Raw genomic sequence first — 22,963 nt, forward strand, 5'->3', positions numbered from 1 at the left:
TTCTGCAGCATATTTGGCAAGTACAGAATCACAGTATATATAAAATAATATGCAAAGTGGTTGGAGGGAAGCTTCAGAATGGCAAAGATGTTTTTTTTACACATTATGTGAGCAGACTGCAGTTCCTCTTTGATAAAGGGGAAGTTTTCCAACGAAGGCACTAGTTCTGGTGACAATCAGGGTTTCTCTCATTTAGTGGGGATTTCATCTAATTTTCTGGCTATGCGACAGGAAGTGAAGGGAAATCTCCCCAGTGACAGAGGTTACACCCCCACCCCCCCTTTACTCTATCCAAAATTGGTTTTGCCTTTAGTTCTACTTTAAGCCTGAGAGGTAATTTGCTGTTTGCCTTTTAGCCAGTGCAAATAAAAACATAAAGATGGAGATCCTTATATTAAACATTGAGCATAGTATTATGAAATATCAAGTTTCATATCCATTACCAGTAAGGGTATATTTGGTAGGAGAACAAATGTTTAATCCATTACGGGAAGCGCTTTCTATAAAGTAAATTTACTCTCGCACATTTTTCTTTTAAGTCCACTAAGCCATGAGCGCTTTGTAATAGATAATTACCATGAACCGAGCCGCAATAACATAGAGACCTTAATACCGGGTTTCATTGAAATGCATTAATGTAGCCTTATCAGTAATAGAAACGAGAAACTGTGCTAACCGAAGTATAATACATTCAGAATAAAATCAGAATAATATTATAGAAGACGCTTGAAGAAATACAATCTTGTCATTAAGGCGATATTCCCACTTGAGGGTCGGCATCTTCTTTTCTTCAAGTTTCTACACACATTTTCTGCACATTTTTCTTACATTTTCAGGTTTGAGTGTTTTTATTTTAGCCAATGGAAGGCTGGTTACTAGACGGGAGAGATGGTTATTAGTGGAGATGCACCGAAATTTCAGCAGCCGATAAGAGAAAAACATGCCGATAATGGCGCTGAAAATGCATGTGATTTTGCCGCAATCTTACCACGATTTTGCTGTGATTTTACTATGATTTTACTGTGCTTATGGTGTGTTTTTCATTGGTCATGTGGCTCAAAAAACGCAACAAAAACATAACACAGGTGTGTTGTTGATGTGTTCTTCCTGCGTTTTCAATGACTTTCAACAGGGAGGTGAGTTTTTGGTGCGTTTTTTTTTAACTGACCAAAAATGCAGCAAGCGGGATTTTTAACACCACAATGGAAGCGCAACGGACCAGTGTGAAGACGTGCGAAGAATTTAAAGGAATACATTTTTCTTGAGCTTTTCTTGCGCTAAAGGGACCAATAATGGCCGACAATAAATTCATATTCATTTGAATTCATGATAAAAAAAGTTGCGTATAATACATTATAATATAATATATATATATATCTATATCTCTCTAGATAGATAGATAGATAGATAGATAGATAGATAGATAGATAGATAGATAGATAGATAGATTTTAAGAACTGTCATTTTTGGTTTTGGTTTTTGGCATCCTGCATTTTTGGTTTTCCATTCCAAAATTTCCATTCGTTGTACCTTTAGTTGTTAGGCGTCAAACACCAAAAATAAAAAGCATGTTTTTTTAGGTGCTCCCATTGAAAGGGCCTGTAAACCCTTGTGGTTTTTCACCTTAATGCATTCTATGCATTAAGGTGAAAAACCTTCTATACTTCTATACTCACCTGAGCCTGGTCTTTCCAGCGATGAGAACAAGCACACAAGCTCCAGCCGGTGTCTTGGGTGCTGATTGGATAGATTATAGCAGCACAGCCATTGGCTCCCGCTGCTGTCAATCAAATCCAATGACGCGGGGGGCGTGGTCAAGTTCTGCTGCCTGTGTCAATAGACACAGCAGCAGGACATGGCAGCATGCCCGCAGGAGTACCCCGAGGAGAACGCTTCTCCAATGGGGCACTGGAGAAGAGGAGGAGCCAGGAGCGTTGCAGAGGGACCCCAGAAGAGGATCGGGGCCACTCTGTGCAAAACCAACTGCACAGAGGAGGTAAGTATGACATGTTTGTTTTTTTGTTTTATTTTTAAATCAAAGGTTAGTTATCCTTGAAGTCTATTGGGGCTAAAATGCACAATCGTGCCCCAAAGAAACCTCTTTTTCTGAACATTGACAGACAGTACGTCACTCATATGTGAACCGACACAATAGAACAACATGGAAATTGGAGTATTCAGCATTGAAGGACATTTAGAAATGCACTACTAACTGATTAGGCATAAATGGGGGCTTAGCCCCCATTCACATTATAGTGTACCATATTCAGGAGATTTTAAAGTGTTATGCTTTTTCTGCTTTGTGCATTTTTTCACATGACCCATAGACTTTAATCATGAGAGTATTTGAAAAACATGCTTAGTATGTTCTCATGCGCTTTTCTTGGCAAGCTCCTATTACAGTCAATGGGACCTAAAACACTCGACTCAGGTACTTCTTTAAGTTACAGGCATCGAGCTACATGCAACTCAGCGTGAACAGGCATAATTAATACCAATAGAATTCATGACATTGAGTGTTGTCACACATAGGATAACACGCAACAAAGTGCCCAGCCATGAATGGAGGTATAGTGAGAAATTCCACTCAACAAATAATATAATCAATGGCCTTCTATTGAGAAAACAGCTTGACTGATGACACTCTGCTGGAGTCGATTGTGTTATTCTCCACTATATGTGGATGAGGCTACAGTGGGCTTATAGACAGTTTAGTGCCCAGAAACATTAAACACACCAGCTTGTATTTTTGTAGACTATGGGGTTAAAGTGATTGTAAGGGTTCGTTATTATTATTTTTTTTTTTAAATAACAAACATGTCATACTTACCTCCACTGTGCAGCTGGTTTTGCACAGAGTGGCCCCGACCCTCCTCTTCTGGGGCCCCCGGCGGCTCACGCGGGTCCTCCCCACATCAGATAACCCTCTAGGAGAAGCGCTCTCCTGGGGGGGTTACCTTGCGGGCGCGCTCCTGAGTCCAGCATTTGCGTCCATAGACACGAATGCTAAACTCGGCCCCGGCTCTTGCGTCATTGGATTTGATTGACAGCAGCAGGAGCCAATGGCTGCGCTGCTATCAATCTATCCAATCAAGAGGCAGGACCCTGTGGAGAGAGGAAGAGCGCGTCTCCGCCGACAGAAATGCGGGGCTCAGGTAAGTAAAACAGGGGGCTGGGGGGCCGGTCATTGCCAGGTGTTTTTTCACCTTAATACATAGGATGCTTTAAGGTGAAAAAACACGAGGGTTTACAACCCCTTTAATTTACTAAAATCAGAGAGTGCAAAATCTGGTGCATCTCTACATAGAAACCAATCAGCTTCCAGGTTTTGTGTCAAACCTTAAAGTGTTGCTAAACCCAGGACCCTGCATTCCCTATATCTGCTCTCCTACAGTACACAGAACATGAAATTATTTTAGTAAATATAAACTGAATACATTTTCTCATCGGTAGTGTGGTAACTTCTATCAGTGTCTGGTTAAAGCTTGTTAGATAAAATGGGATATTGCGAGCCACAATGGTATATTGCCTCAAATGTGGAAATCACCTAGCTGCCCGCACAGAACATGTTTCATATGCCGTGCAATACAATGTATACAAAAGATACGCTGTGCTAAGGTGAAAATGTCAATCTGGAGATCATTAATGCATATGAGGTATACTGAAAATACCGCATAAGCGGCTTATCCAGCCACAGCAAGGCACAAAGGATATATGTATTAAAAAACAAATTTTTTTTTTTTTTTTTAAAGCGATTATAAGGTGCAATGTGTAAATAATATACTAGATGTATACCATTAGAATAAGAGTAGCGATGATTAAACTACTAACTGTATATTTAATAAATGAAAAATTATTTATATAATCTGAAATTTACCGTGTAAAAAATATATATAAATAATATCACAGTGATAAGTGCAAAAAATACAACAAAGTGCCAAGTGCCACACAATGAGTGTGAATATCAAATCCAAGATGTGATACATGGTTATTAAAGTCCAATTTATAAAAGAAATGCACATAAAGTCCATAAAAACAGTTCATAAAAAATCCAACGTGCGTGCATTAATTTTAGTGCTTAGTGCTCAGAATTCCATGCTCAAGTGCCATCCAGTGCCCCCCCCGGGGACAGCCGCTCACCTCAGAGCGACTCAGCTGTGAGACTGAATCTAAACACGCTTATGAGCCATCCCACGGCTCAGTGATAGACTCCAGATACACAGTATTCAGCAGCAGCTCCACAGTTAGGAATAAAGGAAAAGAAAAACTGGAAAGTGTGATATCGTTTATAAATGTTTATTGGAATAAAATCTCCCCACATTAGGGTGCTCACATTTGCAAGGTGCGTGAGTGCACCAATCTGATAACAGTCTCCAAAGTTTGCCTCAGCCCGGCTTCAACATGTGCGGTGCGAATTGAAGCTCAGGTTTCACTGGGAAGATAAAAATCTGTTGTTCAAAGGCTTCTCTGCGTTCTAGCTGCGGATTAGTGAGCAGGGAGAGGGGGATACATGGTATACATTGTATACATGGTTAAAGCTTGTAGAAGGAGTTTTCGTTTTACTCTGAGGCTGCAGACTGATTTTAATGTTGTGGGTGTTGTAACACTTTAATTGAACAAGCTGAAGCTAAAAGCCGATTGGCTACCATGCACAGATGCACCAGATTTTGCGCTCTCCAGTTTTAATAAATTAACCCCTCTGATTCAGGTCAATCCTCAAACATAAGGACAAAATATAAGAATATGACAAGTTCCTGGAGCAGATCTGTTTTATAAAGATATCAATTATTTCATTAGTACTGCATGGGTAAATAATTAAATACAACATCTAGATACAGGCACGATTAGCATTTTTGCATATGTTTTAAACGTTTGCCAATATGCATTATAATGATGATAAGTAACTGGATTTAGACCTGGAAAGAGCTGAGAGTTGTTGTGTATGCTGTTTAATCATGTTGAAACAATTTGAATTCAATTATCAGCTGAATTATGTGATGTTATCAGGTGAATTGTGATTTTATGAGGCATCATTAAAGTTATGAATTTTAGATTCTGTTGTATTGTAGAATAATTAAAGGGTACCTGAAAAGTCCAATGTAGCACTTTTTTTTACGATAAATAAAAAAAGCCGTCAGTATGTACCTAATTTTTCACTCTTAAGAAGGAAGTGTCACCAGCACACCAGGATCTCCAAAATTGGGTTCAAAACTTTAATCGCCTAGTATCAAAAAATAAAAAATAAAAGCGACGTTTTGGAGCCATGCAGGACCCCTTCATCAGACATGTCACCACATGTGTCACATGCCCGATGAAGGGGTCCTGCGCGGCTCTGAAACGTCACTTTTATTTTTTAGTTTTGGACCCAATTTAGGAGATCCTGGTGTGCTGGTGACACTTCCTTCTCATGATTGCAGTTGGTTCCAGCCGTTGGTCATTTCAGCACCCAATCTAAGATACAGCCGTTTGTGCAGGAATGTGTGCATTGGGAGTATTGCATTGGAGGTTCTAATTTGTCACTCTGTCACAATTCCTAAGATGTGATAAAGTTGCCCCTTATGCAAAATTAGCACATTGCATGCAAGCCCATTTTAGCTTATCATTAGTGGTTTTATAATTTGATGAATTATGGATAATCTGTATTCAGAGACAGTCATATGTAGATGCTAACCAGATGAGAATAAAGAAAATAGAAGTTAAAAATGCAAAAAATGATTATTTAGCAGGTCATATTTAGCACTGGCACAAAATGATGTTAAAAAAATATATACGTCAGCTATACCCTTGTATAGTTTTTTTGTATTTTCTGTAATTATATATTGTAATATAATGCTGTCCTGGAGATCACTACAAAAAGCAGCCGAATACTAGAGAAACACCATGACCTTCTCTTAATAAATGTCACATTGGTCATAGTGGATTAAAGTCTGGTGTGGATATTGAGTGCTAACCCACCTTTCAGAGGTCTCCTCTGTCATTATGTGAAGAATTAATTTGGATTACAGCTCATGGCTTCGTGCCTTCATAGGGTTTCAGTGACATTAACAGCGCAGGCAAAGGACATATGATACAGGCTGTATTGTGAGTGAGTGGAAAATTCCCTAATTGGGACACGGACAGAGATAAAGACCTGTCAGGGGTTCTAACCTCTACCTTATCAATCCAAAACAAAGATGGAGTTATACTCCAGCTTGCAAAACAGCCGATGATTTAAAATTTGCAGTAAGCTTTTTTTTTTTTTGGAAAAAGGTAATGTCATGTATTAAATCATTGCATCATTAACATGGGCAAAAAAAATCTAAAAGCAATAAAAACAGACTCTCTGCATGATCTGTTATGCAAAACTGGACTTTGAAGGAAAATTCTCTATGATCATATAAAGCTAGCATTAAGAGCCCATTGACACAGCAGAGCACATGTGCTATGAAGGTGCGCTGCGATGAATTGTTAGAGGACATCACACCATTTACCTTCGGTTTTATTGAAATGTCACAAAATGACATTTCATTCCTCTTTATGCACTTAATTGCATTGCGATGTGGTGTAGTGTGTTGCAGTGCACTGTGCCGCGTACAGATGCAGCCTGTCCTGATTTTTCAGTCTCCACCACCACAGTGCAATGGTGTAAACCAGGGATATGCAATTAGTGGACCTCCAGCTGTTGCAGAACTACAAGTCCCATGAGGCATAGCAAGACTCTGACAGCCACAAGCATGACACCCAGAGGCAGAGGCATGATGGGACTTGTAGTTTTGCAACAGCTGGAGGTCCGCCAGTTGCATATCCCTGGTGTAAACTGAGCTAATAGGACATAAGACAAATTGCTATGTCTATCCATTGGGACTGTGTTGAGCAAGGCCGCCCAGCACAGCCCAGTGCATGTGATGTAAATGGGCCCTAAAAACCACCATACATTCATATCATTTTGTTCAGTGTAATATGCTGTGATCTTATTGTAATCACAGCAAACTTAACCTGTTAACAGATACAATATTTTTACTAGTTTCTTGCACACTTTAAATGTATTTAAATCCTTCTTACCACTGTAAATAGGCTTACAGCATTTTTTGAAGCTGCGTCCATCCTCCAGTGAATTCTGTAAATCATTGGTTGCTGGAAAGCCAGCAGTCAGAGGCGTTAATATAACCTTCTGGGCCATGGTGCAAGGAAACCATAAAGGGCCACATTGACCCCCGGCCGGGGTCCCCCATGGTGTTGGAACACCAGGGCCTGGTCGCAAGTGTGATTTTTGCGTCCCTGGTAGTTCCGCCAGTGGTGTCAGTAGTGTGGCCCTTTATGGTTTCCTATTTTACTATTTTTTTAGGAGCCCCTTTTGTGGGCTTTGGTGAAATATCAGGGGTTTAAACCTCTGATGTTTTACCTTTGAGCCCTTAATCTCCTTCTCTGTAGCCTCAGCAGCACAGAATGAATGGACAGGAATATCTCTGTACAGAGCTCCCAGTTCATTCACAAACTGTAGCATGGTAAACACAGTTTACTATGCCTCAGTTATGAATGAACAGAGTCAGTGATCGGTATGGATCACTATCTCTATTCATTAAGACAAGGAAGGGGCTGCTAAATTACACATTTACCGGGCCCTTCTCTGCTCTCCATCCTGACAGCATCCCTGGCAGCAGCTGGTGGGAGAGGGGAGGGGGAACCTGCCAACACTGCTGGGGATGAGGGGGGGCTGGGGGAGTATACAGGAGCCCGATCACAGCAGGAGGTAGATAGGAGGGGTGGAGAGGAGGCATGTAGAGGAACCGATCCACCTTCCATTTTTTTCCTGCAGCCACTAAAAGGCTGCAGGAGGAAAATGGAAGGGATTCAGTTCCTCTATATGCCACCCCCACAGTCCCTCCTATCCAGGTGTACAGGGGGCCGTATGGGGCCTGGTTGAAATTGCAAAGTGCCAGATCCCAGAGTCCAGTCCTCCTAAGAGAGAAATTATAGACAAAACCTCACTCTTCTGCGAGGTCTGGGTACCATCCATTTTGGCATTGTGTTTGGCCTTATTGGATGGATCCAATTGCGTAGCTCCATGACCCCCGCAGGGGCCCTCAGTAGAGCTTCTTCTTAGCACATGTTTAACCGTCACCAACACCTTAGACACTGGCAAAAAAACTGAGGTACTCTCCGTAGGGGATTGGTTAGATAGAGGGGAACTTCCCTTGTAATTAGGGTGTGCTAGTGTCCAATTACCTGGTGGTGAACCATATAACCCATGATGTAAAGAACAGAGCTTTGTTTCCCGTGATGTACGAAAAAGAAAGGATTTTTTATAAAGTAAATGCTGTAAACTACTTGAGTAGTGAGAAATTAACATCCTGCACTCTCACGCTTCAGATCAGCCCCACACCTCAGATCATTGTCCCCCCTGCTCTTCTGCCCCACCACTGTAACCCCCTGCTCATGTGTTCCATCAATGTACCTCCTTTCTCCTCTGCCCCGCCATTGTACCCCCTGCTCTTCTGCCTAACGACTGTAACCCCCTGCTCATCTGTCCCACCAAAGCACCTCCTTTCACATCTGCCCTACCGCTGTACCACCCTGCTCTTCTGTCCAACCGCTGAACCCCCTTCTCATCTGCACCAACACTGAACCCCCCCTGCTCATCTTTTCCACCACTGTAACCCCCTTCTCATCTGGCCCAACACTGAACCCCCCTTCTGCTCATCTGTCCCACCATTGTAACCCCCTGCTCATCTGCCTCATCACTGTACCCACTTGCTTTTCTGTCCCACAGCTGAACACCCTTCATATCCCTCCCACCACTGTACCTCCTGCACATCTGCCCCACCACTGTACCCCCCTGCTCTTCTGTCCGACCACTGTAACTCCCCTTCTCATCTGCCCCATCAATGTACCCCTTTTCTCATCTGCCCCACCACTGTACCTCCCTGCACATCTGCTCCACCGCTGTATCCATATGCTCTTCTATCTCACTACTGAATCACCTTCTCATCTGTCCTAACACTGAACCCATCTGCTCATCTGCCCCGCAACTGTAACCAGCTTTCTCATCTGCCCCACCATTGTACCTCCTGCACATCTGTCTCACCTCTGTACCCCCCAGCTCTCCTGCCCCACCACTGTAAGCCCTGCTCATCTGTCCCACCAATACACCTCCTTTCACATTTGCCCCACTGCTCTACCCCCATGCTTTTCTGTGCCACCACTGAACCCCCTACTCATCTGCCCCAACACTGAACCCCCTGTTCATCTGCCCCACCACTGTAACCCCCCTGCTCTTCTGTACCACTGCTGAACCCTCTTCTCATCTCTTTCACCACTGTACCTCCCTGCACATCTGCCCCACCGCTGTACCCTCCTGCTCTTCTGTCCCACCACTGAACCCCCCCCCTGCTCAATTTCCCCACCACTGTACCCTCCTACTCACCTACTCATCTGCTCCACCGCAGTACCCTCTTCTCATCTATGATATGCGTGATATGCAGAGTGGTGAAAGGAATCAGAGATGAGACACATCTACCTGTCCTGGCACACTCATCCTGCTAATCCACCTCTCGCATCCAGCCCACGTGCTTGTATGTGATGTATGTGATGTCACATACCAGCATCTGGAATGGATGCACAATGATGAGCTCAGGTCAGGGGCATTTTCTGAAAGCAGTGGGCCTGTGTGCAGGATCATAAGTTGGGCCCCCACAGCTGAGAAAATGTGCGGCGCTTTGTGCCACAGCAAAAGTTGCATGTGATTTTCATTGTGCTGAATACTGCCTGTGCCTTAAAGGGACACAGAGTGCAGGGGTTCAGTAGTAAGTGACGCAAAGGTTCAGGAATATATTCAACAAAGTTCCCAGAAGCTCAACAATAATTCCACAAACTGTCACCCGGGTTTTCTCAATCACAGTGAAATCCCTTCTTTTTGAGATTGGTAGTGGCAACCAAGCGGGTCATCTTCCTCCAGATGGTGGACAGGGCTAGCAGGACTGTGATTGGCTTTAGCAGCGGCCAATCACAGTCCTCCTCCTTCTGGAAACAGGGACCCCCCCCCCAGCAGAACTGCACCCAATCTCTTCCCCATTACAAAAGCTGACGATTGTAGCTACAGCAAAGTTAGAGAACCAAACAATGTTTCCCATCTATTTCAATGTGTGGGGTCACAGTGCCTCCCCCTCAGTACAGGTGCGGCGTGGGGAATTCTGAGATTGGAATACATTAGTGTCTCACTGACACTTCCCTGCGCTGCTCTGTTGATGGGGAGGGAGCCGAGTGCCGTCAAAAAAGGCTTTGCATGCCCCTTGGGGCACCCGTGCCGGGGGTTGCCCCCCCCTGATTTAGGATGTATTATGCTGCTCCCATGTGTACCCATTTGTCAACATCATAACACATTATGTAAAAAGTTAAAGAATGACTACAAATGGTGCACATAGAGGTTAGAGCAAATACGTCAGTAAAACATGAGCTAAAATAAAGATGCTTCTGGAATTCTTTGTTATCCATAAAATAAAAGTCAAACTGAAATGTCAGAATGATAAGATCATGCAAAGCCATTAGGACAATCAGTTGCTTGGAAACTAGCCACAAACTCCAGCCTGGTGCCTGGGATGAGTCAGCTCCAGCTATGCCGTAATGTACCTCAAAGCAAACACTGTCCACCTGTGCACAGATGGCTGTTATCCTATTATGAGTTTACGGTGCAGACAACTGACGTCTATCTGTCAGCCACTTGTGGAATATTAGGCAGATGGTTCCATTTCTGCTAGATCTGCAATTAGACTGGGCAAACAGAATATATGTCTTTTAAAAAAAAAAAAATAATAATAATGTTCGTTTTTTTTTTGTCTGTTTGATGAAAGGATTTGTGCTTCTTGTGAACTTCCCCTTGTGTATAGCACTGGCCATAGGAAAACATCCAAGTGCCAAAAAATATTTAAAATTGTGTGAAACTCGCTGCTTGGTAAGGTTTTATATTATTTTTTTTTTTTACTACTTGTGGCAGCGATCTGCAATTTTTATTGTGACTGCGATACTGAGGCGGACATATCGGACACTTTTGACACATTTTTGGGACCATTCACATTTATACAGCGATCCGTGCTATAAAAATGCATTGATTACTGTGTAAATGTGACTGGCAGGGAAGGGGTTAACACTAGGGGGTGATCGAGGGGTTAATGTGTGTCCTAGGGAGGTGATTCTAACTGTGGGGGGCGGGGACTGACGGGGGGAGGTGACCGATCGGTATTTTCAAGGGACACACCATCAGTCTCCTCTCCTCTGACAGGACGTGGATCTGTGTGTTTACACACACAGATCCATGGTCCTGCTCAGTTACTGGGCAATCGCGGGTGCTCGGCAGACATTGCGGCCGCCGGGCACGCACATCGGGTCCCCAGTGACGCGAAGGCGCGCGCCCCCTAGTGGCTCGGGAAGGCGATCACGTCATATGATGTCCGCCCAGAATGAGAGCTGCTTCGTCCCACCGTCATATGACAGTGGGTGGGCGGATAGTGGTTAAAGTGCTCTTTTGCTCCGTGCTCCAATGGTGATTTTATTCCACCTGTTGTGAGGCTGTATGGTTCCGCACTCACCAGATTAGTTGGACTCCTCTATCTTATGGTCAAAAGGAGTCAGCTGTGCTTTTAGGTCTCTTAGGGGGGACCTATCCCACCACAATTTTCACTGGGTACTCCCGCTGTGGTTGCTTGCCTCCTATTGCAGCACTCCTGGACCAAGGTGTGCAGGCATGTAATAAGTAAAGAGAGAACTCCTCATGGTGTAAGATCCTTAAGATATTTATTGAACATAGGCATCTTCCAATTAAAAAATCCTTCTTAAAATCCTCTGAAAAGTGACTCAGCTGAACGTCCCCCGTGCAACTGATGGCTTGTTTGAGATGACGCTGTCTGCAGATCAACGTGTGTTCCACCATCCCTGCCAGAAATTACGTGTAAGGGATTCAGGCTTGGCGCGTTTCATCATCTGAGTGCGACCTTATCAAAAAAATATTTGAGTCACTTGACAGATACAGGGACATAAATGCTTACAAAGAGAACGGCCTTTCTACAGCAGGTGGATGTTGAGCAGAGGATTTGGTTATATATATATCACTCACTTGCCCTTTATTCTTGTTATATTGTATATGCACATTCCTTCCTTCTAGTTGTTGTTACTGAAGTATGTACAGTATGTGTATATTATTCAAGTATACCTTTAAAAAGTTTAATCAGTTTTTATCCCTTCTCTAAATGTCTAACTTTTCTGAATCTTTTCTTGGCAGAAAATCTAGATACCATGATAGCTGTACAGACAAAGAACAAACTTGGAAAGAATTCTACATATCAGAAAAATGGGCTCTTATCAGGTTTGTAGATTTTCAGAAGTCAGAGTTGCCTGTTATTCTATGAGCAGCATGTTATACACCAGTAGCACTCTTAGTAGAAGGATCCATTATCCATAGACAATAGAATGGCTGGTTCTGCTTTCATTGGCTTTCTGTATTGGTTCAGTGTGACCCTCATAGACAAAAAGCTGCATTCCAAGCAGCAATATCTCTAAACCCAGTGCCTCCTATTACGGCAGGGTGTCCAGAAGGCCCATTCAGCTTGATAAATCTAACTGTCAAAGAGAAAAATGAAGCCGCATGCAAACGAACCGCTGGGTCATAATATGTTAAAGATCGGCTTGTCACCTCCCAAGCCACGTCCTCTAACGCATTCAATTCTCTGATGGACCTAATCTTATGATGAAAAGTGTTACTAACACCACAACAGTAAAATCAGTCTGTAAATGCAGTAAGGCTGAGTTCACAATATTGCGAATTCGATGCGGGTAGTCTAGCTCTCAAATAGGACATTTAGGGAAAGCTGTAAAACATTTCTCAGTGCTAAAGACACTATCTGCTTTTCAAAGTAAGAAACCCTCATAGAGCATGCTTTGTGAATGTTCAAATGTTTTGCTATCTTGACCTGCCAAGAGTCTCAAATGGTTGCAAAGTCTTTTATAACTTTCCTTTTAAACATAAGTCCTAGCAGATATAAATACAAATACTATTTTATCGAATTTTAAATTCCTATAGGAAAAAAAAAGCATTTGTTCAGGTAGCCAAATCCATGTTACCTCAACACAAAGTTGTGAAGTCAACCTTATTGTTTCTCTGTAGGCATGTTGGTTTCTTACTCTGGGATTGAGACCCCCTGTGCAGGCAGCTGCTTCCTTTAAAAACTATGACATTAGCATGATTAGACCAAATTCTCTGAAAACCCCACTGTGCAACAATCTTCTCTGCTATATTATTTAAATGAGAAGAGAAACACAGGCGCCTCTAGGTTAGAACTGTAAACATTTTAATGAGATACAGGTGCATTATCCACTTACATGGAGGTTAAGGGAGTAAGGCACGAGTCCATCCACACTGGCGGGGTGTTCTGTTCTGAACAGCTGATTTTTTTCTTGACATCCGCTGGCATCCGATCCGGCAGATGGATGACAGTCGGATGGAAAAGGATAGGCGGTCCGTTTCCATCCGATCGCCCCATAGAGAACTGCAGGCTGTGTCCGTGTCCGCTCTGCATCAGCGCACCTGTCACCTGCCTGTTCAGCGGGGATCTGCAGAGAGATCCCCTGCTGAGTAGGCAGATCTGCTGACGGCATCTGCCCTGCGTGAAAGGGGCCTAAGTCTGTTGTTTTATATGAACAAAGACAAGATTATCACTATACTATGGTGTGCTGGTGAAGGTTATTATATCTTTATGATTGTATGGTGGCATCATCCACCAATTCAGTACAGCACCTTTATACAATTCAGCTTCTCTGTGGATCACAAAACCAACTAAATAAAATTATACATTTTTAGTCAGGTAGTCCTCTGAAAAAAGTTCAACAAACAGAATAAAAAAAAATAGCTGGTTTTATCTTTTTTTAATAGAAGAGGTTTTCCTCTCTAAATGTTCCTTTTGTAAATGCCCAGTTGTAGTAGTAGAGAAGGGTCACTTTCTTCATACCCAGTGTGTAAGCCATAGCAGAATGTATTTTTATTGCAGATGAAAACTGAGACTAGTGGTCCCTGTATACATATACAATAATAGAGAGAGAGATTTCTGCATTGATATTTTAGTACTTGCACAGGACAAGGGGTACAATGTGTACACTGGTTGGTTTTCCACTTCTCCCTGTACTATGGCACTGTCACAAGCAATGCTTGTCACAGCTGTGCTGCTTAAGAAATGTATTATATGGTATGGTGAACATTATTTATTTATTTATTTATTTTACCCATGATCCCTTACATTACCACAGTTAGCCAATACCAATATTTTAGCAATACTGCAATAAAGGCCCCCCCCCCCCCCCCCGGGTCAGTCGATGAGCCCTGCACTTACCCCCAGGCATCACTTCCCTCTGGACGGCAGCTTCGTCCCCTGCGTCTCCTTTGGCGGCCTCCACCTCTCCTGTCGCCTTCCTCACCCGTTTCCTGATTGGTGGGGAGGAGATTCAGTGCGAAAATAGCGAATATTCATTCGCTATTGTCACACAACTGGGTGGGCTCGGGGCGCAGTGCTTGCACCCCAAGCCCACCCTTTTTTGAAGCCTATTAGAGCCTCTGGCTGTAATCACGTGCTTCAACCCCCCCCCCCCAACTGGAATCCAAGCATCTAGTGCACTAATCTAGCTTATGGACCGGATGCATGGATAGACGGGCCGTCCCTGATGGTACACCATTTACTCTGATTCCTTATTACATATTCTAGGATTAAAGTGTTGAGTTGAATGTTTGTAGTTTTCAAGAACATGAATGATTTATTCAACAATGATCCCACAAGACACAATCTAACAGAGATGTAACGCCCTGTCACTTCTTGATTTAGCTGACAAAATAGATGAAGAGGCTGATAGTACCAAAGAAGCTGCAGCTAACATGGAAAAGGAGTTTGAGAAATTCAAGGATTCCACAAAACTCAAGGAGCCTAAAGAATCTACAGACATTCTGAAACCCAAAGGTATTCTATGATCAGTATAGCGAGCGTGTTCTTTTTATATAGGTGTTCAATGATATACTACAGGAAGGTAAAACTGCTATTCCTTTCCAAAGAGTGAAATTTTCCTTCACTTCCTGAGAGGGAAAAAGTAGGGAAAAATCTCCCCAACAGGACAGCAAGGCACTAAGCACATTTTTAGAAGGATAGGAAAATCTTTTGTCAGGGTTTTAATTGCCGTTATTGTTCCAATTACAGAGGTTTTCTTTCAGTTCCCATGTGGTCATTGGACAGGAAGTGCGGGAAAATCTCCTGGTTGGGATGCAAACTGAAGAGCTCATGCTTAACAGTTCATCAAACCATACAACACAGACATCCATAACCCTTGTGAAGGCTGGGTGCAAGGCCTTAATGGCAGTACTGTACAGAATCCATTGAAGAGAAAACCAGCACAAGTAGAAGCAGAATTTACTAAAATCCCAATTCAGCAGTTATTCCAATATTTAGAGAACATAGTGGCCTTCTTTTTTAAGCTGTCTGTTGCTTTGAAAAAGAGGGCCTCTGTGCTCTTGAACTATTGGTGTACCTTTTTTTTTTTTTGCTGATATGGGACAGCAAATCCTGCATCATAATGTACTTGGTGTGCTCGCGTGCTCTTCATCACTAGAAAAAAAATAGCTGACAGCTTACCTTTCCCCATTCTTCCCCACTTGGCTAGGGTTCCAGTTAAAGTACTCAGCTTCGATTTAAAGAGAAAAGTTTTTTTAAGCTTTTTGCCCCCTTTGTTTTTAGCTGGTGATCTGGCCAGTAACACACCTCCTGTATTAGAATGCCCCCACTCTGGTGAAGGAGCACGGAGGGCACGTTTAGATAGCAGCATTGTCAGTCTGAGGGTAGGGGAGCGTTAGCTGGACTAGCAGATTTACAGTAACAAATTGAAGCCAAACTCCAGCTCACACTGCAGGTACACAAGCAGTTACAGCAATGGTTTTAATTTTTTTCGTCTGGGATAAAGGTTTTACATGTTTAAAGAAAAGCTGATAATTGTAAGCATACCTGTCAGTGGTAAATGGTTTGTCTCAACATTCAACTTCTACATTTGTACAAGAGCTTGTTCTGTTGAAAAAAAAACAGATTTACTGGTTGGATTACCAAATGAAAATGTAGGAAAGAAAGCCTAAAAACAAAAACAAGTGCAGTCACCTCATCTAAGAATTGGTAAGCTGCAATGTAATGATTGCTTTTGGATTTAATACCGCTAAATCACTAACAAATAAAGTAGTCATAGAGGGTGAATGTTTTTACCTTCATGCAGGAAGGAAAAAACCTTCAGTATGCAGTTGCCCCCGCAGCCCCCCATAATACTTACCTGAGCCTGATCTCGATCAAGCGATGTGCAGGGGAACAGCTGCTGTCCTGTCTCTCTGCCTCTTCATTGTCTCAGAGACAGACTAAAAATCACAGGTGGGGGCGGGGCCGAGCCCCATTCCGTGTGTCTTATGGACACACAGAGTGGGGCTCAGGAGTGCTTCCGTAGCAAGCAGCTTGGTATGGGGGCACTGAGCAGAGGGGAGGAGCCAAGAGCACCGGCGGAGGATCCAAGAAGAGGAGGATCCGGGCTGCTCTGTGCAAAACCCTTGCACATGGTAGGTAAGTATAACATGTTTGTTATTAAAAAAAATGTAAGCCTTTAGTATCACTTTAGCCAGAGTAGCAAACGGAGCTCTCAATGGTGTAAGCTACACATGTACATAGCAGTGGTCAGTTGAGCACAATGATATTTTGATGCTCAGCATTAAAGGTATTTACAATTGTGTAATTCCCCACCTCTTCATGCTGCTTGTATAATTTATACAATGGAGAGTCATTTCTTTCATCTGTATAGCTCATCCTTTTTCTAGCGCAATTACGCTTCTAGAAATTGCTTATGTAGTGCCATAGAGAAGGTAACTTTATTTAAAATCATTTTATGAAAATAACTGTAATAATAATCTTACATAAGCTGCTTTTCATGGTCTTATTCTTTTATTCATAAATTCATACCAGGTCATAAGCCAACCACTTTTGTTGGTCTTAAAAAGTAAAATGAAATATTTGAGCCATGTTTAGTTGAGCAATAAGTAAAGTCAATAGGGAATGAAAGCCTTTCATGTATTTGACACTGGTTTATTAATCCTTTAAGCTGTTTTTTTTTTTTTTTTTCTGGCAAGCAAAAGCTATTATCTTATATTAAGACTTTGTCGGAAGGAAAAAAAAAATTTATCCTGTAACATTGGTTACTAATGCAACCCAATATGGACATCTTACAAATCACAACATCTTTTCAACTTCATGATCATCTTTAAAACACTGTTATGTTGTAGACAATAGAAAAGAGAGCACTGTTCTATTAAAAGAATACAGGATATACCGTAGTGTGATCACGCCGGTCTCTGTTCCCGCTCATCAATTATAAACCATCCCTGCTGTTTTTCTCCAGGGAAAGGAGAAGCATATTTAGAAGCAATCAGAAAGAATATTGAGTGGCTGAAAAAACACAAGCAAGGAAGCAAAGAAGGTAAAAGCAATTGTAAAACTTTGAGCAAACATTTACACTATGACAACTGGCTGATGCGTACATGGGCCGTAGTGTTATTTAATGGAGAAATCGATGATAATGTGATGTACAGCATTGCCTTCCCTAAACAGAAGGTATTTATAAATGATCACATTCATCACAAATCTAAGTAACAAGAGGTTCATCGCTGATGTATGGCACAGATAAAGCCCAAAATTAAGGCTGGGTTCACATATGAGCAGCATGCGGCTCACAGCAGGGGTCTGGTGCGTGCTCGTTCATCGTTTCAGGTCCGATTTCAGCCCAAATTTTTGGCTGATTTTGGACCTGAAACAGACCAAAAGACGCACAGTGGTTTTGTGCAAATCGCACCGGACCCGCTAGCCCAAATTTTTGGCTGAATTTGGACCTGAAACAGACCAAAAGACGCACAGTGGTTTTGTGCAAATCGCACCGGACCCACTACGGAGATATGTGAACCGGCTCCATAGAGATCCAGTCAAAATCTCCTGCTATTGCGAATTGGATGCGAAGAAACTCGCATCCAATACGCAATGGTGTGAACCCAGCCTAAAAATAATGGATTTTAACATTAGAACAGGTCTTTCAAATTTGTTGGTCTTTATCAGAGCGGGGTGTGGAAACCATATATTTTACAGGGAAGGCTTGAGGAGTAATGCCCTGTACACACGGGCGGACTTTTCAGCAACAAAGGTCCGACAGTCTTTCCGACTGACTTTTGATGGACTTCGACGGACTTACCTACACACGATCACACCAAAGTCCAACGGATTCGTACGTGATGACATACAACCAGACTAAAATAAGGAAGTTGATAGCCAGCAGCCAATAGCTGCCCTAGCGTCGGTTTTCGTCCGTCGGACTAGCACACAGACGAGCAGATTTTTCGACCAGACTCGAGTCCGTCGGACAAATTTGAAACATGTTCCAAATCTAAAGTTCGTCAGATTTTCGACCGAAAAAGTCCGCTGCAGGTCCGATGGAGCCCACACACGATCGGATTGTCCACCTGGATTCGGTCCGTCGGACCAGTCCGGTCGAAAAGTCTGCTTGTGTGTACGTGGCATAAGGCCTAGTTTACACTTGTGGTTGGGGAGCGGTGGCTGAACTGTGTTTTTTAACCTTATAGGAAACCTCAAAAGATGGTGTTTTTACTTATCTGTGCTAAAAATTAGTAGATTACAATTTTAATATCTGAAGTGTTTAATTACTTATATCATTACTCGTGCACCAGTGATTTTATATCCCTAACTTATTAGTTAACTTATTAGCTTCAGTCATAAAAACATGAGGCTTATTAATATTCTGGGGACGGATTTTCTCTAAATTTTCAAAACAAAGGGCCCGTCCTTTACTGTCCTACAGAACATAGGGGGGGGCCAGATTGTGGCCAGTGTGAGTAGAAAATGCCTTTGCATAAGCGGGAGTAAATAATGCCCCATCTTCGGTATTAGGGAGAGGAAAAGTGCCCCATTGTTACTGTCAGTGGGAGGTATAGTGCTCCATTGTCGAGTCAGTTGAAGCAATATTGCCCCATCCTTGGTGTCAGTGGGAGGAATAGTACCCAATCATTGGTGTCTGTAGGAGGCGCAGTGTCCCAAGGGTACGATAAACCAATGCCTTAGACCAGGGGTCTCCAAACTTTCTAAACAAAGGGCCAGTTTACTGTCCCTCAGACTTTAGGGCAGGCCAAACTGTGACCATTGGGAGTAGAAATTGTCCTGGCATTAGTGGGAGTAAACAGTGCATCTTTGGTATTAAGAGGAGGAATAGTTCCCTATTGCTGGTGTCAGTGGGAGGAATAGTGCCCCATCATTTACGTCAATGGGAGAAATAGTGCCCCATTGTTGGTGTCAGTAGCAGGAAGTATGCCCCATTGTTGGTGTCAGTGGGAGAAATAATGTCTTGTATCGGTGGAAGGAAAAGTGCCACCAAGGGTCGGATAAAGGCAAGCAAAGGGCCGCATCTGGCCCTGGAGACCACTGGCTTAGACAAACCACATTTATATATGGAAACTCTTGATTTAAAAATGAATGCTGACTACTTGCTAGATATTTACATTCCAAATGATTCATTCATAATTTGATTTTCTTTCCAGATTATGACCTTTCCAAACTGAGAGACTTTATTGATCAGCAAGCAGATTCGTACGTAGAAAAGGGAATCCTCGACCAAGAAGAAGCTAATGTAATAAAGCGTATCTATAGCAGCTTGTGAAGAAGAATTGGAGCTGAGCACTTTCCTGCTGTGGGGAATAAGCTTTAGATTTAGAAACAAATACCATAAATTTCACTCTTTTCCAAAGTTTACTGCAAAATATTCACTGGGTTATTGACTAAAGGTGTATTTTTTTCACCAGTCCAGTGTCAGAATTTCTGGAATTATTTTGCTGTATTTGTTTATGTTAGCTTGGTTTTGTCCAACCTACGAAGGACTGGAGGTAAATTACTCTACAGTCTGGAAAAAACATACACCTTTAAGTGCACCTGCCATCTACACAAAGTGGTGGACAAACGTAGAAGAAACATGAACCCCATGAAGATTTTGTCACTAAAAGGGTTTATCCAATACTCCTTTTCTTCTTGAACATTTGATAGTTAAAGTATAAAGTGCCAATTCCTTACAGTTTCCAATTTTCATGTCATATAATGGGACCTCTCAATAGCTTTCTGAGAGTTCAAACTGTCATGTCACTGAGATTATGCACCTCTGGCATAATCTTTCACAGAGCTGTAATGAATCGATATACTGCCCTGTGATTAGGTTGAATAGCTTTAAAATATATCAGGTCTGCACACAGGGGGGTTGCATATGTAAAACTAACTAGACTCAGAGGATCAGTGCTATAACTACATATTACAACAAATATGTCCATGAGGTGTAATTCATCTTAATTATATGGTAGTTTTAACTTATTTGTAATATTTGAAAGCAACAAGGTTCAAATGGTAATCCCTGTATGTGCCCTAATGCTTTCAAAAAACATCTTCAAGCCACCACCAAATGGTTTCCAGTTTTTGGAATCTGTAGGTGACAGGTGCTCTTTAACATATCACTGGTTAAATCTTCTTACATGTGTCTAGTCTGTAATCTCAGCCCTTTGATGGATCAGGACTCCTATTTTATAACTGATGTGAGAACTTTGATAACCTCTCTGCTTGTGTTTTCGGCACCTTTATGGTGGATTTTCTTCAAAGTCTACAAAGATAAGGCTTCCTGCAGTTTCATAGGGTTTACAGGAAAATCTTCTGCTCTTCGCTTAATCTTCTCATTTTAGTTCAACCCAAATATTACAGATACTGAAAAAGAACAGGAACAGAATAAGTTTGAACATTTCCAGTCATTCCAAATGATAGAGAATGAAAAAGACAGAATTGAGGGATGCCTTATTTTATATTGTCCAGATGTATGTTCCCTGTAGAAGATATGCTAAAGCTGTGTATCCAAGATAAGATTGTGTCCTGAGATGAACAGATTATCACAGGCTGTGGCCATGTTTACCCTGTCAATACCCTGGGATTTCTGTGCTAGGCAAACCTTTTATGACAGTAAATACTGAGATTTAGAAGAGAAATCCCTCTACGAAAGGTTGGTGGTTGGGTCATAATACAGGGACTGCACACATTGTATACACTGCCAAAAACAAGGTCATATAAAACATTGTCAGTGTCCATGGCCTGTGAATGCACACAGAATAATTCTGATTGTGATTGCTGGAAATAAAATTCGGCTCTGACATTATTCAAAGGCTGTATTCTCTATTCTACCTTACAGCTGTCCATTTTACTGTTATATGTGCTTTGTGTTTGTCTGGCATATCGGTGCCATGCAGTAGAACATTTGTATAGATCTATGCACCAGTAACTGGAATAGCTGCATTAGGATAACCCGTAGAATGAAATGGTAGCTTGCAATAATACATTGAAAACCATCACTCTACGCTGTGTTCATTGCATTACAAACTGTATTCTCATTAAAACAAACAAGCACTTTCTAAAACTGGATCTAAAAAGTACACTAAAGCATACATTTACCAGTTTGCACCTTTTGGGTAAATTTTGTATTTATTGTGGCATTAAAATTAATCAGATTTGTGAATGATATTTATTAATAATCAGTTTTTTTAAGCCAGTAAAGTGTGCATTGGGACTGTTTTTCTTTTTTTTTTTTTTTGCCCTGTTTAAATTTGTATTAAGGGCAATCAATGTACATACATGGAATGCTGGATAACCATTCCACAGCCAGCACTTGACACCCAACCACAACATTTGTATAGAGTCAACAATAGCACTAGCCATATAATTCAACAGTCTGTACAAGCACAACTGAAATAGAAAAATTGCCACTGGGCACAGTCCATATTTTATGAATCTGTACAAGCGCAAGATGGAATGATCATGTCCATATAATCCTATAGTACATTCTATAAATATTAAATACAATATCTGATTTTCCTAAAAGGTGCAGATAGGTATGCATGGAGCTCCAAATTTAACTAAAGTAAAACTCCAGCCAAAATGTTTTTTCTTTGTTGTGGATAGAGTAGGGGAGGCTTAGAACCTCTTTCAGTTCATGGTTTCTCTTTGGATTCCCATAGCAGAAGATTTCTATCTCAGTTACAAGAGAGGAAGTGGGAAGAAATCATTACAATGGGGATGCAGATAGCAATAAAAAAAAACTGAGAATTGTATCAACTACTTACCATAATTTTACTTTAGTGGTGCCAATCCATGGCAGCATACTTGACCACATGTATTATTAAAAATTATTATTGTTAATATTTTACAGGATTTATATAGTGCCAACAGTTTGCGCAGCACTTAACAAAATAAAGGCAGACATTACAATTTGGTACAAGAGGAATCAGAGGGCCCTGCTCATTAGAGCTTACAATCTAAAAAGGGAGGGTCAATTGATACAAAAGGTAATAGCTGTGGGGGATGAGCTGATGGAGGAAGTAAAGCAGTGTATTAGAAGAAGGATAGGCTTCTTTAAAGAGAAGGGTTTTCAGGGATTGATAGATTGGGGGGGGCAGTCTGCCATGCTGCCATGTTGGCATCAGGAAAAAAACGTTTTCACTTCAGTGGGGAAGTGTTAGGTTTTTATGGTCTACACCCCAGTTGGAGAGATTTCCCTCACTACCCATACAGACAACGGTCACCCGATTGTGGGGTGAAGAGAAATATTTTCAAAGGGAACTCAAAGTGCAGTAGAGGCCGGAATAAGCTTCTTGCCCTTCATTCATTTATCCAAAACTAAAAAAAAAGTTTGGTTGGAATTATGGTTTAATTTCTAGATGTGTGATTTACTGTTACTATTTGCATTCTTGTAATTTATATAAAAAAAGGAAAATAAACTGTGTGAATTTTTAATGTAAAAAAAATGAAGGTATAAATTATAAAGAAAATAGAAGTGCTCTTTATTTAATCGTGATGATCAT

At 41.7% G+C, this 22,963-nt stretch overlaps 1 protein-coding gene across 2 annotated transcripts in view; it reads left to right on the plus strand.

Moving 5' to 3' along the window:
• Positions 1–21,757, plus strand: part of SCG3 (secretogranin III) — a 71,143-nt gene extending 49,386 nt beyond the window's left edge. The window contains exons 9-12 of one of the 2 annotated variants that reach the window (XM_073618708.1): positions 12,251–12,334; positions 14,838–14,969; positions 17,425–17,502; positions 19,622–21,757. In XM_073618708.1, coding sequence (XP_073474809.1) covers positions 12,251–12,334; positions 14,838–14,969; positions 17,425–17,502; positions 19,622–19,740 — 413 coding nt within the window. In that variant the 3' untranslated portion in view covers positions 19,741–21,757. The remainder of the gene's footprint in view (positions 1–12,250; positions 12,335–14,837; positions 14,970–17,424; positions 17,503–19,621) is intronic. The other variant, XM_073618709.1, reaches the window with a different exon arrangement.
• Positions 21,758–22,963: the final 1,206 nt, after the last annotated feature.

Source organism: Aquarana catesbeiana, linkage group LG03, assembly GCF_042186555.1.
Source record: "Aquarana catesbeiana isolate 2022-GZ linkage group LG03, ASM4218655v1, whole genome shotgun sequence".
NCBI lineage: Eukaryota > Metazoa > Chordata > Amphibia > Anura > Ranidae > Aquarana > Aquarana catesbeiana.